The sequence below is a fragment of the Coregonus clupeaformis genome, chromosome 28 (assembly GCF_020615455.1).
Source record: "Coregonus clupeaformis isolate EN_2021a chromosome 28, ASM2061545v1, whole genome shotgun sequence".
Lineage (NCBI taxonomy): Eukaryota > Metazoa > Chordata > Actinopteri > Salmoniformes > Salmonidae > Coregonus > Coregonus clupeaformis.
In genome coordinates, this window is record NC_059219.1 from 4,727,193 (window position 1) to 4,740,796 (window position 13,604).

General features: G+C 44.3%; 2 protein-coding genes across 3 annotated transcripts in view; both read right to left on the minus strand.

Annotated features, from left to right (window-relative positions):
* Positions 1-1,737, minus strand: part of LOC121542542 (cadherin-like and PC-esterase domain-containing protein 1) — a 78,838-nt gene extending 77,101 nt beyond the window's left edge. The window contains exon 1 of one of the 2 annotated variants that reach the window (XM_041851934.2): positions 506-1,735. In XM_041851934.2, the coding sequence (XP_041707868.1) occupies positions 506-802 (297 nt within the window). In that variant the 5' untranslated portion in view covers positions 803-1,735. Of the gene's footprint in view, positions 1-505 lie in introns of both variants that reach the window. The other variant, XM_041851936.2, reaches the window with a different exon arrangement.
* A 2,301-nt stretch (positions 1,738-4,038) lies between these two features.
* Positions 4,039-11,298, minus strand: LOC121542541 (inhibitor of growth protein 3). The gene is made up of 11 exons (XM_041851932.2): positions 11,188-11,298; positions 10,973-11,044; positions 9,920-10,020; positions 9,472-9,537; positions 8,717-8,813; positions 8,390-8,461; positions 6,348-6,631; positions 5,817-6,025; positions 5,289-5,481; positions 5,156-5,194; positions 4,039-5,020 (listed from the first exon to the last, which is right to left on the minus strand). The coding sequence occupies exons 1-11, from the start codon at positions 11,213-11,215 to the stop codon at positions 4,904-4,906; spliced, it is 1,278 nt and encodes a 425-aa protein (XP_041707866.2). The 5' UTR covers positions 11,216-11,298; the 3' UTR covers positions 4,039-4,903.
* Between the last annotated feature and the right edge of the window lie 2,306 nt (positions 11,299-13,604).

Below are 13,604 nucleotides of genomic sequence, written 5' to 3' on the forward strand. Positions count from 1 at the left end.
AGCGCCTAGCTCGCTCATCTAAATACCGCAACACTAACAGCCATAGAAGAAGAAAAAAACGGTTCGCTATTTTTAAACAGTTGGGAACAAAATTAAAATAGTTTCAACCAGTTAGTTATATAGGCTATGCCAAGGAGTCAACATCTACGAATGTTGTTGTGAGGCTTGAAGCTAACTCAGGTAGTTGTTGCTCATTAAAGTTAATGAAACTCAGACAGTGTTTTGAGCCCAAAGACAAAACACAGGCTGCATAGAGAGCCATGCAACTAACACAGCACTGTATAAAGAAAGCCTATACCCATATGTGTTGATGATGAAATTGGCTTATAGTCATTGTGAGATGGACTTGGATAAAAGCTTTTCCCATTGTGGGATGGAGCAAAGCTTATCCTTGAATCTCCATTATTCAAAGTTAACCAAAAGTGCATGTAGGCTACCTAAAGCACAGGACAAAAATGAGACAATAGACAGCATTTAAGTGCACTTCTATCATTAGCCCACTTACATATATTTCCCTCTCCAAAGCCTCCAGGGTAGAAATAAGCCTCGCAGGGTCCTGCAGAAGTTCATCAAATACCCCCAACGCTCCAGTCATCGTTGACTTGTTGCGTTCATCAGCCGCAGGTGGGCCGCCTTTGAACCGACTCCGTGCCACCATCAGGGTCTGGTAGAAAAGACACACCGCGACCCCTAGGAGCAATAACGGTCCGGAGCAATACCTGCGTCGGAGCGTCCAGAGCCGCCGAAGGAACATTCCCGCTTCACTCCCAACTTTGCTGGCAGAAGAATAAAGGAATACCATGAGGGAAGATGTTTAGCCTACTTCTTCTCCGCGTCCCACTCAGACCTCACACAACTCTGGCCGCTCTCCCGGCCGTTAGAAGGAACACAGAGCAGCTGAGGTATCTGCAGAAACACGCACTTCAGGAATACACCGCGACCTGAAACATTGTTGCCGCAATTTATCTTTCAAAGATGTCCTGGTTGGTATTTCAGAGGGGGGTACACGGTGTTCAAGAGCCGTCGCTATGGCAAACTTGTGTTGATTTGTGAGCTGGCACAAACAAACAAAACCTTTTCCCAAACGTTGTTATTCCGTTATTCGTGATAATGAAGTTAGATCAAAGTGAGCCACAGTCCAACTTTCACATCCTCGAACACTATGGAGCTCCGAGGGAGCAGGGAAAAGTTTTCCCTCTCTCTTTATTTGGGGAAGAGTGCCCCTCAGATGATTAAAAACAATATCGAATAGCGGAACCTCATGACAGTGACTAGATCAGACGATGCTACTGCGCGCTGTCAGAAAACTGCCATTCCCATCCACAACCAAAGGCAGGATGCATGAAAACATCCCTTCAGACACAGAGCCAAACTGAAGTTAGAAAAATGAAGAACTTCACCAAGACTTCACTCCCTGAACTAGGCTACAAAGAGGGTTTCCACTATATCCGAGCGCTGACTGCGCGCAGGGGGGCGACTTCACCTGGTTTGGGTTAGGCTACTCTGAGAAAAAAAGTCAACAGTCGCCTAACTTCCTTTCGGTGCGGACGGCTGGATTACAGTCTCACACACAGGGCTACTGGTTCCCAAAATTAAAACTCCCTCGTATAAAGTAAAAAATAAGTGGAGTTTATACCATAGATCCTTTTCAACTGTATAGTTTAGGAGCGTTCTCGTAAAGTAACTGTTTTGAAATTCCACGAGGTACACGGAGCGATCTAAATGCGCACACATGCCTCCTCGGTCGGGGGTCGAGGTATGCTACCCCTCATTCCAAGTTGTGGTAAAACACAGGGCTCACTCTTTGCTATTTGTGGCACACACCAGTCCTCCCTTGGCTCATTATTTAGAGAATGGAGTTGGAGCCCTGCTTTGTTTCAGTCAGATGTGGTGAGAGAGCAGCTATTGAAAAGGTGCCATTTTGGATCAAGGGCCAAAAACATTCTTCTTTTTTTGGTGAGGTTGTAATTTCTCCAAGAAACCCTAGGTTCCTTCTAAAAATATAGGTATTATGGCAGTTTTGTACAGAACAAAAAAAGTGTCTGCCATCAGTAGAATGAGTTACTGGCTACCCAAATCCCCCTGTGTGTGAGGGCTATAACACCGCTGGTTTTCATTACCCTCCTCTAATCAGGGAATGATTTAGACCTGGTGAGCTGACTCATGGCAAAGCAGTGGCATTCATTAATCAATTAAGAAAAACAGCAGTACATCAGACTTGATGGACATGATTGAATAGCCCTGTTAGTACTGCATTGGTTGAGAGCTCAAATACACTGCTCAAAAAAATAAAGGGAACACTTAAACAACACATCCTAGATCTGAATGAATGAAATAATCTTGTTAAATACTTTTTTCTTTACATAGTTGAATGTGCTGACAACAAAATCACACAACAATTATCAATGGAAATCAAATTTATCAACCCATGGAGGTCTGGATTTGGAGTCAACCTCAAAATTAAAGTGGAAAACCACACTACAGGCTGATCCAACTTTGATGTAATGTCCTTAAAACAAGTCAAAATGAGGCTCAGTAGTGTGTGTGGCCTCCACGTGCCTGTATGACCTCCCTACAACGCCTGGGCATGCTCCTGATGAGGTGGCGGATGGTCTCCTGAGGGATCTCCTCCCAGACCTGGACTAAAGCATCCGCCAACTCCTGGACAGTCTGTGGTGCAACGTGGCATTGGTGGATGGAGCGAGACATGATGTCCCAGATGTGCTCAATTGGATTCAGGTCTGGGGAACGGGCGGGCCAGTCCATAGCATCAATGCCTTCCTCTTGCAGGAACTGCTGACACACTCCAGCCACATGAGGTCTAGCATTGTCTTGCATTAGGAGGAATTCAGGGCCAACTGCACCAGCATATGGTCTCACAAGGGGTCTGAGGATCTCATCTCGGTACCTAATGGCAGTCAGGCTACCTCTGGCGAGCACATGGAGGGCTGTGCGGCCCCCCAAAGAAATGCCACCCCACACCATGACTGACCCACCGCCAAACCGGTCATGCTGGAGGATGTTGCAGGCAGCAGAACGTTCTCCACGCCGTCTCCAGACTCTGTCACATGTGCTCAGTGTGAACCTGCTTTCATCTGTGAAGAGCACAGGGCGCCAGTGGCGAATTTGCCAATCTTGGTGTTCTCTGCCAAATGCCAAAAGTCCTGCACGGTGTTGGGCTGTAAGCACAACCCCCACCTGTGGACGTCGGGCCCTCATACCACCCTCATGGAGTCTGTTTCTGACCGTTTGAGCAGACACATGCACATTTGTGGCCTGCTGGAGGTCATTTTGCAGTGCTCCTCCTGCTCCTCCTTGCACAAAGGCGGAGGTAGCGGTCCTGCTGCTGGGTTGTTGCCCTCCTCCACGTCTCCTGATGTACTGGCCTGTCTCCTGGTAGCGCCTCCATGCTCTGGACACTACGCTGACAGACACAGCAAACCTTCTTGCCACAGCTCGCATTGATGTGCCATCCTGGATGAGCTGCACTACCTGAGCCACTTGTGTGGGTTGTAGACTCCGTCTCATGCTACCACTAGAGTGAAAGCACCGCCAGCATTCAAAAGTGACCAAAACATCAGCCAGGAAGCATAGGAACTGAGAAGTGGTCTGTGGTCACCACCTGCAGAACCACTTCTTTATTGGGGGTGTCTTGCTAATTGCCTATAATTTCCACCTGTTGTCTATTCCATTTGCACAACAGCATGTGAAATGTATTGTCAATCAGTGTTGCTTCCTAAGTGGACAGTTTGATTTCACAGAAGTGTGATTGACTTGGAGTTACATTGTGTTGCTTAAGTGTTCCCTTTATTTTTTTGAGCAGTGTATATCATTAACATTGTGTTGTGTTTTAATGGTGACCTGTTTCAACAATCAGTCCACATTGTAAGCCTGCTGTGAATAAAAACATTGGTGATTCATCAGCACTCTACATTTTGATTGTGTAGTCGAATACAATATATACCTAGAGCTATGAAGTGCTATAGTTTGATCAAGAAGAGAGGCCATCCTTGACAGACGAAGTCAGGAAACATGAAATACCAAAAGAACTTGATCCATTTTATTGTATTTTTTTTACATCTCTGGAAACTTTTACACACCATCTCAGTACAGAATGACTAGTGACATACACACGCACATACAGAAACACTTACACTCAGACACGCTTCAGTTATGACTGTTCTTACACTGTACATTCTGACCTCTTCAGCTTTACAGGACTCAATCGTGGAGGGTCAGTCATATTCAACCATACGTTACCTGAAATGACCACCGTCCCAATCAACATCCTCATCTTTTCAAAGTCATAGTTGCGTTTCATCAATTCGTTTTAAGAATTAAAATCAAAACTTGTAGAGGGGGTTGGGTTTTGTAGTCCAATAAACACCCCTGGACTACATTTCCCAGTCTGTGTCATTTCCCCTGTGGGCATTTTACTGTAATGAGCACTTCTTGTTGCAGCCGGTGTGGAAGCAGGAGGGGTGTATGGCCCTTCCTGTCACAAGGGGAAAGGCGAGGAATGTCTGATGAATGTGGGAGAGAAGGGGTGCGCCAAGGCTCAAAATTCAGGAGGGAGGAGGGGGGGCAATGGACACCCAACCAGGGGGTGAGGATTCATGGAGTCTTGGCTCCTTGTTTTGATTTTCCAGTCAGGTGTCTCATCCAAATACTCACACAGGATTGACTCTGCAATAACAACCTTTGACCCCACTGTTTTGACCCCTGAGGTCACACAGACAGACAGGTGGATAAGAATACTGTGTGTGTGGCCACAACAGGTACACACACTTGTTTGGGAGGAACTACAGTTGATATAGCATTGACAGTTGGTTTTGCGGGGTAGGGATGTGGAATGGGATGGGGGTGGTCCTGGATGAGGAGAGGGGTAGTAGAGGTGGGGTGTCTATTTGTGCCTGCTGCCTCTCCTCTTCATGGCGGCAGTACACTGAGGGCAGTACCACTTCCCCTTGGGGGCTTCTGTTAGGCCCACGCAGCCGTAGTGGAACCACTCGATGGGGCACTGCACAAACACACACGGGGCACTCAGGTTAGCTCTCATGCATCATCTCTCATTTGACAAAGTCCTATGTGAAAGTAATGAGGTAACAGTTGTAGAATATGAGAAAAGCACTCCCAAATGGAAATGGGTACTTACGTCTTGGTTATCACAGCCCACCATTTCTCCATAAGACACCTTTAACAAAAGAGAAACCATTTTAGTTAACCTGTCAGCAGTAGGTGTGTGCTGTCCAGAGTGTGAGAGAGAGTGGGTCTCTGGATGTGTGTACCTGGTTGCAGATGCAGTAGCGGGGTTCGTTGGGGTCGTAGGTCCAGTCCACCTGGTTGTTGGTCTCAGACTCTGGGAGGGCCGAGGCCTGCTGGGACAGCTCCTGAGCCAGGGCTGAGGAAGAGGAGCACGACGACAGGGACGAAGACGACGAGGAGGATGACGACTGGTGGTTGGAAGACTTGGTGTTGCCTCTGTGGAGGGGCAGGGGAGAGAAGACTGAGCAGTTTAGACAAGCTCTCAATTTTTCATCTTCACATCTTCATTTATTCATGCTGTGGGGGCAGAGTTGAAAAGCATGGCTGGCATAATGTGGCGTGACATCATGGGACTGGACACTGAAATGATGTAGCGTGATTTGGCCTGACGTCTGTTCTTCTGATGTGGGGTGATGCAGGGTGGATTGATACGGTTCAGTAAGGCATGAAATGATGTGATATCACTGGAGAAGACCACTAGCTAGGGCTTGTCATGCTTGTCTGAGCGTACGGGAGGCTGTGTGTGTGTGTGCATATAAGCTGTGTCGTACTTGGTCTTGCGTCCGCCGCGGGAGTCGGAGGCGACGGCTGAGCCGGCGGGGGTGAGGGTCTGGGTGAGGGTGTTGGCCAGGGCAGAGGTGGAGTAGGCCCCCGTGGCATCCCGGGAGGTCAGGGAGAACTCCCTCCCCAGCTGGAAGTCATTGTTCTTGATGGCCTCGTAGCTGGCCTTCAGACTGCTAGTCCTCCTGCCCTCCTTCATCTGACATCGAGGGGGAGGGGAGGGGGAGAGAGAAGGAGGGCACAGAGAGGGAAAGGCAGAGAGAGAGACACACATAGCCATGAACAGGGTTAGTTACAGTCAAACATCGACAAACATCAGTTACACATTCAAGGACATTTGTCCCGATCAGATAAGATAATTCTCAGAACAGACAGACTGGTTCAAGACACTGATACAGATCCGCATCAGTGCAGCACTCATATGAATAAATCAGAAGGCCATGGAGTTGAGGGTGTGTGAAAGAGTTTGTGAGACAGATAAGAGTGTGAGAAAGAGGGAGAGAGAATGTGTGTGTTTATACCTGTGCAGTGGCCTGTACAGCCTGCGCTGCAGCCATGGTGATGGCCCCTGCCCCAGCCCCGGGCAAAGCAGTCAGAGAGCTGAGGTTGTAGGAGGCCAGGGGCTGGGATGAGTTCACACTGTACACGTTGTTAGAGACTGACGTTGTGCTGTTGGTCCGACAGCCCGGTGTGTTCTCCTTGGAGGCATCTGACGTGAGTGTGGAAAGCAGGGCTTCTGATTTGAACTTCTTCTCTGGGACGTGCTCTGTAGTGTGGTGGCTTGGTTGCGTGGTATACTTCCTCTCTGTCACACACAAACATTACATTATTTACTACCTTCATGACCTCACATACAGTGAGGGAAAAAACGTATTTGATCCCCTGCTGATTTTGTACGTTTGCCCACTGACAAAGAAATGATCAGTCTATAATTTTAATGGTAGGTTTATTTGAACAGTGAGAGACAGAATAACAACAAAAAAAATCCAGAAAAACGCATGTCAAAAATGTTATAAATTGATTTGCATTTTAATGAGGGAAATAAGTATTTGACCCCTCTGCAAAACATGACTTAGTACTTGGTGGCAAAACACTTGTTGGCAATCACAGAGGTCAGACGTTTCTTGTAGTTGGCCACCAGGTTTGCACACATCTCAGGAGGGATTTTGTCCCACTCCTCTTTGCAGATCTTCTCCAAGTCATTAAGGTTTCGAGGCTGACGTTTGGCAACTCGAACCTTCAGCTCCCTCCACAGATTTTCTATGGGATTAAGGTCTGGAGACTGGCTAGGCCACTCCAGGACCTTAATGTGCTTCTTCTTGAGCCACTACTTTGTTGCCTTGGCCGTGTATTTTGGGTCATTGTCATGCTGGAATACCCATCCACGACCCATTTTCAATGCCCTGGCTGAGGGAAGGAGGTTCTCACCCAAGATTTGACAGTACATGGCCCCGTCCATCGTCCCTTTGATGCGCTGAAGTTGTCCTGTCCCCTTAGCAGAAAAACACCCCCAAAGCATAATGTTTCCACCTCCATGTTTGACAGTGGGGATGGTGTTCTTGGGGTCATAGGCAGCATTCCTCCTCCTCCAAACACGGCAAGTTGAGTTGATGCCAAAGAGCTCGATTTTGGTCTCATCTGACCACAACACATCACCCAGTTCTCCTCTGAATCATTCAGATGTTCATTGGCAAACTTCAGACGGGTGTATATGTGCTTTCTTGAGCAGGGGGACCTTGCGGGTGCTGCAGGATTTCAGTCCTTCACGGCGTAGTGTGTTACCAATTGTTTTCTTGGTGACTATGGTCCCAGCTGCCTTGAGATCATTGACAAGATCCTCCTGTGTAGTTCTGGGCTGATTCCTCACCGTTCTCATGATCATTGCAACTCCACGAGGTGAGATCTTGCATGGAGCAAGGGAGATTGACAGTTATTTTGTGTTTCTTCCATTTGCGAATAATCGCACCAACAGTTATCACCTTCTCACCAAGCTGCTTGGCGATGGTCTTGTAGCCCATTCCAGCCTTGTGTAGGTCTACAATCTTGTCCCTGACATCCTTGGAGAGCTCTTTGGTCTTGGCCATGGTGGAGCGTTTGGAATCTGATTGATTGATTGCTTCTGTGGACAGGTGTCTTTTATACAGGTAACATACTGAGATTAGGAGCACTCCCTTTAATTGTGTGCTCCTAACCTCAGCTCGTTACCTGTATAAAAGACACCTGGGAGCCAGAAATATTTCTGATTGAGAGGGGGTCAAATACTTATTTCCCTCATTAAAATGCAAATCAATTTATAACATTGTGAGGGGTTTTCTGGATTTTTGTTGTTGTTATTCTGTCTCTCACTGTTCAAATAAACCTACCATTAAAATGATAGACTGATCATTTCTTTGTCAGTGGGCAAACGTACAAAATCAGCAGGGGATCAAATACTTTTTTCCCTCACTGTAGGAAAGCAGCAAATCATCTATACAAACAAAGCTCCTTAAACAATATAAATTTCTCTACTGACATGGAACAACTCCAAAAGAAAGTCAGCCAAACAGCCAAGACCTGTACTTACTCTCCACGGTGGTGTGTGAGTGGACGTGGTGGTTGTTGACGGGCTGAGAGGGGCTGTCCATCTCTAGGGATCCTGACAGAGGAGAGAGGCAATGTCAGAGCTGGCTCTCAGTGACAACACTGACAGACACAAGAAACAACACTTGCCCCCCTAGCAGGGCTGAAATATCCCGATGGGCAGATTGATAATATCCCACTATCGCGGAATTGCAACAGAAACAAGACTAGCAAAAAGTATCCTGACAGCCCAACATTCTGATAGGGCCAAGAGGGTTAAGATTAAGGGGATGGGTCTCCTGACATGTTGTGATTGACAGGTGTGACTCACGTCTCTCCAGGATCTCGGTGATGCCAGCGTTGTCAGCCTCTAGCTCCATCTTGAACTTAGCCAGCTCCTGGTCCAGCTTCCTCAGGTGGCGGTCCACCTGGAACACACACACCATAACTGTAGCTCAGTTGGTAGAACATAGCGCTTGCAACGCCAGGGTTGTGGGTTCGTTTCCCACGGAGGGCCAGTATGAAAATGTATGCACTCACTAACTGTAAGTCGCTCTGGATAAGAGCGTCTGCTAAATTACTAAAATTTAAATAACGTCATAATATACAGGTACAACTTCAATATGCGATACTGTTCATTCCCGACAATATAGGTGTTAAACAAACCCCCCAAGATTTTACACATTGAGTATTCACTATGAAATACATCAACATCAAAAGATAGAAACGTCAATATCAAAATAAATATTAGAAACATCTGAAAAGACTGACATTTTAGTGACTTCCAAATAATTTGCAGTGTTTGATTGCCACCTAGTGGCACATCAGAGAACGCACAGTTCTGAGCAGAACATTTTATATTTTAGTGGTGACATCTTGAAAAAGGCCACCAGCGACAACGGTTCTCCTCTAACTCCCCTTATCCCTACATTTACATTTTAGTCATTTAGCACCTTTTTATAGAAGTGATTCCCATATTTTTTGTGCTGACACCAACCTACAGCATTTACATTTTTCCCATGACCCATTAGACAAACCAGACATCGTTAGACATAGCTCCGTCTTGGCATTCAAATTCCAACTCACCAGATCATAAATCTGATTGGCCAGCTGTACTTTCTCATCTGCATCCTCCAATGCCTTATAATAGTCCTGAAACAGAGAGAAAAAGCAGTCAGAGGCTGACACCATCTCAAAAAAGAAAGAATGCCTTTCCTGAACTAATTCACACTTTTTATTTTCTTCTTACTAGCTTCAACTTTGCTGATAGCTACTTTATTGAGGAAAAATGTACTTACTATGACTGTGATATGTGGTTGTCCCACCTAACTATCTTAAAGATGACTGCACTAAAGTCACTCTGGATAAGAGCATCTGCTAAATGACTAAAATGTCAATGACAAAGCACAAAGACTCACCACAAAAAGTGCGGTAGTACAGCCTTATCGTTTTTTTTATTTTTTTAGGGGATTTAAAGAACAAAACTGTATTTCTGAAAAGGGAAATACACATAAATCTTAGATTTATTTGGCACCTTTTTGATGACTCCCATCTGCTCTTCCCTCCACTCTGGCTTGTTCTTCTTTGCATTGACAAAGAATTCATTCACCCTCTGCTCCAACTGGTCCATGGCATCTACAGCAAATGGGAGCAGTGAGCAATCTGGACAGGTGTGTCTGAGACACTAATTATATGGGTTTATACTCTGCATGCATGTGGATGAATTCATATTTACGTGTACTTCAATGCTGACCAGAAGGGCTAATATTACATGCGGTGTCCGTGGACCGGCCTACTTGTGATTAAAACTACCAGTGAACCGAACCACTTCTAATAAATCTGTGGTTCCCAACCTTTTTCGATTACTGTACCACCAAATGAATTTTGCTTTGCCCGGAGTACCTCTGAAGTAAATGCATTTTACCAGAAGACCTATGGTCTCATGAGTCTTCTCAAGTACCCCCTGTGGAACGGCCAAGTACCCCCAGGGGTCCTAGTACCCCTGGTTGGGAACCACTGTACTAAATTAATATTGGTGCATGTTCTAGCTAGTAAACAGTTCGTGTGTATGTAGCTAGTTAAAGTTACATGATAAAACAGCTAACTAGCTACATGTATAACATTAATACTACATGTGATGTGCACTCTCCGAATCCATGTACCCTGCTTTGTTTACATTCATTGTTCAACTTCTGTGCATGCACACATGATTAGCAATCGTTAGTTGGACATCTATAAGGAAAACAAATATCATAACATACACATGATGTTCTTTTGTAATTTCTATAACCCTAGCTAGAATCATACAAACCCACTAACTTGTTTCTCAGGTTACTGAAAGTTGTTGCATTGTTATATTAGCCAAGTTCGCTAACGTTAGCTAGCTGTGTTAGTTATACAAATACAAATACTGCATTTAACAAATGTTTATTTGGCCGGTAACTAACGTTAACTAGTGTTAAGAGTTCGATTCTTTATTCTGCACCATGAGCCTAAAAAGTGAGAAACTGAGAAGTATTTGTTTTTCAACTTGAAAAATGCTCGCCGGTGAAGTGTTTAGAGACTGTCACGCTGTAGCAATGCATACTCTGAACTTGCAGGTCCATCTCTCTCATTTCCGTAAACCTGTCGCGGAGATCCATGGGTAGCTGCTCGATCACTGCCAGAGAGAAGAAAAAGCGAATATAGGAGTTAGCATTGCTAGGCTAACAGTCCGGGCGCGCTCCGGATAAAATTATGCACATTTACGGCAGTAAATACACAAATATTACCACCTAGGCGTAAAATAAACCTAATACTCACTCTCGAGGTAATCCTCTAGATACAGCATTTTGGCAAATTAGATATTTTAGGCGTTTATGAAAATACTTTGTGTCTTTCAATATGGCGCCGCAAGCCGTTGTGTCCCCAAGAAAAAATACCACTGGCAAACTGAGGTCAGAGGACGTGACGTCTGTAGCGACGTGGAATGTGATTGGCCAGATATGGAGTTGTGCGCTAAACTTCAAAATTCCCTTAGTTCCTGTAGTTCATAGACATATCAATTTCAAACGTTGACTGAAGTAACATAATTTAACTTTTCCAACGTGGAAAATACTATTTAATCATCAAACTTCAATGCAAATGCCCTATTTATTTTAATTTTAAATGAATACTTGATCAAAGGGAAATATCTTATTTGTAGCCTCAATGCAGGTGAGCAACAATAATGCTCATCTGGCACAATTGATATTGTGTAGGCCTACACATACATTGAATTGAGATATTATTTAACTATAACAAACACATTCAACTATAAGTAACACACCGAGAAAAAACAAACATCCCCTATTTGAATAGTCAAACAGATTGTGGATCTAAGTTCATTATATGCCTAATATACAGTGCCTTCAGAAAGTATTCACACCCATTGACTTTTTTGTTGTGTTACAAAGTGGGATTAAAATGGAGTTAATTGTCATTATTTTGTCAACGATCTACACAAAATACTAAATAATGTCAAAGTGAAAGAAAAAATCTAACATTTGTGAAAACAAATATGAAAAATAAAACACAAATATACAGTATCTTGATTAGACAAGTATTCAACCCCCTAAGTCAATACAGTGCCTTGCAAAAGTATTCATCCTCCTTGGCGTTTTTCCTATTTTGTTGCATTAAAACCTGTAATTTCAATGGATATTTATTTGGATTTCATGTAATGGACATACACAAAATAGTCCAAATTGGTGAAGTGGAATGAAAAAAATAACTTGTTTCAAAAAATTCTAAAAAAGAATTAACAGAAAAGTGGTGTGTGTATATGTATTCACCCCCTTTGCTATGAAGCCCCTAAATAAGATCTGGTGCAAACAATTACCTTCAGAAGTCACCTAATTAGTTAATTAAAGTCCACCTGTGTGCAATCTAAGTGTTACATGATCTGTCACATGATCTCGGTATATATACACCTGTTCTGAAAGGCCCTAGAGTCTACAACACCACTAAGCAAGGGGCACCACCAAGCAAGCGGCACCATGAAGACCAAGGAGCTCTCCAAACAGGTCAGAGACAAAGTTGTGGAGAAGTACAGATCAGTGTTGGGTTATAAAAAAATATCCAAAACTTTGAACAACCCACGGAGCACCATTAAATCCATTATAAAAAAATTGAAAGAATATGGCACCACAACAAACCTGCCAAGAGAGGGCCGCCCACCAAAACACATGGACCAGGCAAGGAGGGCATTAATCAGAGATGCAACAAAGAGACCAAAGATAACCCTGAAGGAGCTGCAAAGCTCCACAGCGGAGATTGGAGTATCTGTCCATAGGACCACTTTAAGCCGTACACTCCACAGAGCTGGGCTTTACGGAAGAGTGGCCAGAAAAAATCAGTTGCTTAAAGAAAAAAATAAGCAAACACGTTTGGTGTTTTGCCAAAAGGCATGTGGGCGACTCCCCAAACATATGGAATAAGGTACTCTGGTCAGATGAGACTAAAATTGATCTTTTTGGCCATCAAGGAAAATGCTATGTCTGGCGCAAACCCAACACCTCTCATCACCCCGAGAACACCATCCCCACAGTGAAGCATGGTGGTGGCAGCATCATGCTGTGGGGATGTTTTTCATCGGCAGGGACTGGGAAACGGGTCAGAATTGAAGGAATGATGGATGGCGCTAAATACAGGGAAATTCTAAATACAGGGTGAATAATTATGCACGCTCAAGTTTTTTTGTTTTTTTTGGTCTTATTTCTTGTTTATTTCACAATAATATTTTGCATCTTCAAAGTGGTAGGCATGTTGTGTAAATGAAATTATACAAACCCCCCCAAAATAAATTTTAATTCCAGGTTGTAAGGCAACAAAATAGGAAAAATGCCAAGGGGGGTGAATATTTTCGCAAGCCACTGTACATATTAGAATCACCTTTGGCAGCGATTACAGCTGTGAGTCTTTCTGGTTAGTGTATCTTTGTAGTGACTGGATGTATTAATACACCACCCAAAGTGTAATTAATAATTTTACCATGCTCAAAGGGATATTCAATGTCTGCTTTTTATTTATTTATACCCATCTACCAATAGGTGTCCTTCTTTGCGAGGCATTGGAAAACCTCCCTGGTCTTTGTGGTTGAATCTGTGTTTGAAATTCACTGCTTGACTGAGGGACCTTACAGATAATTGTATGTGTGGGGTACAAATATGATGTAGTCATTCAAAAATCATGTTAAACAC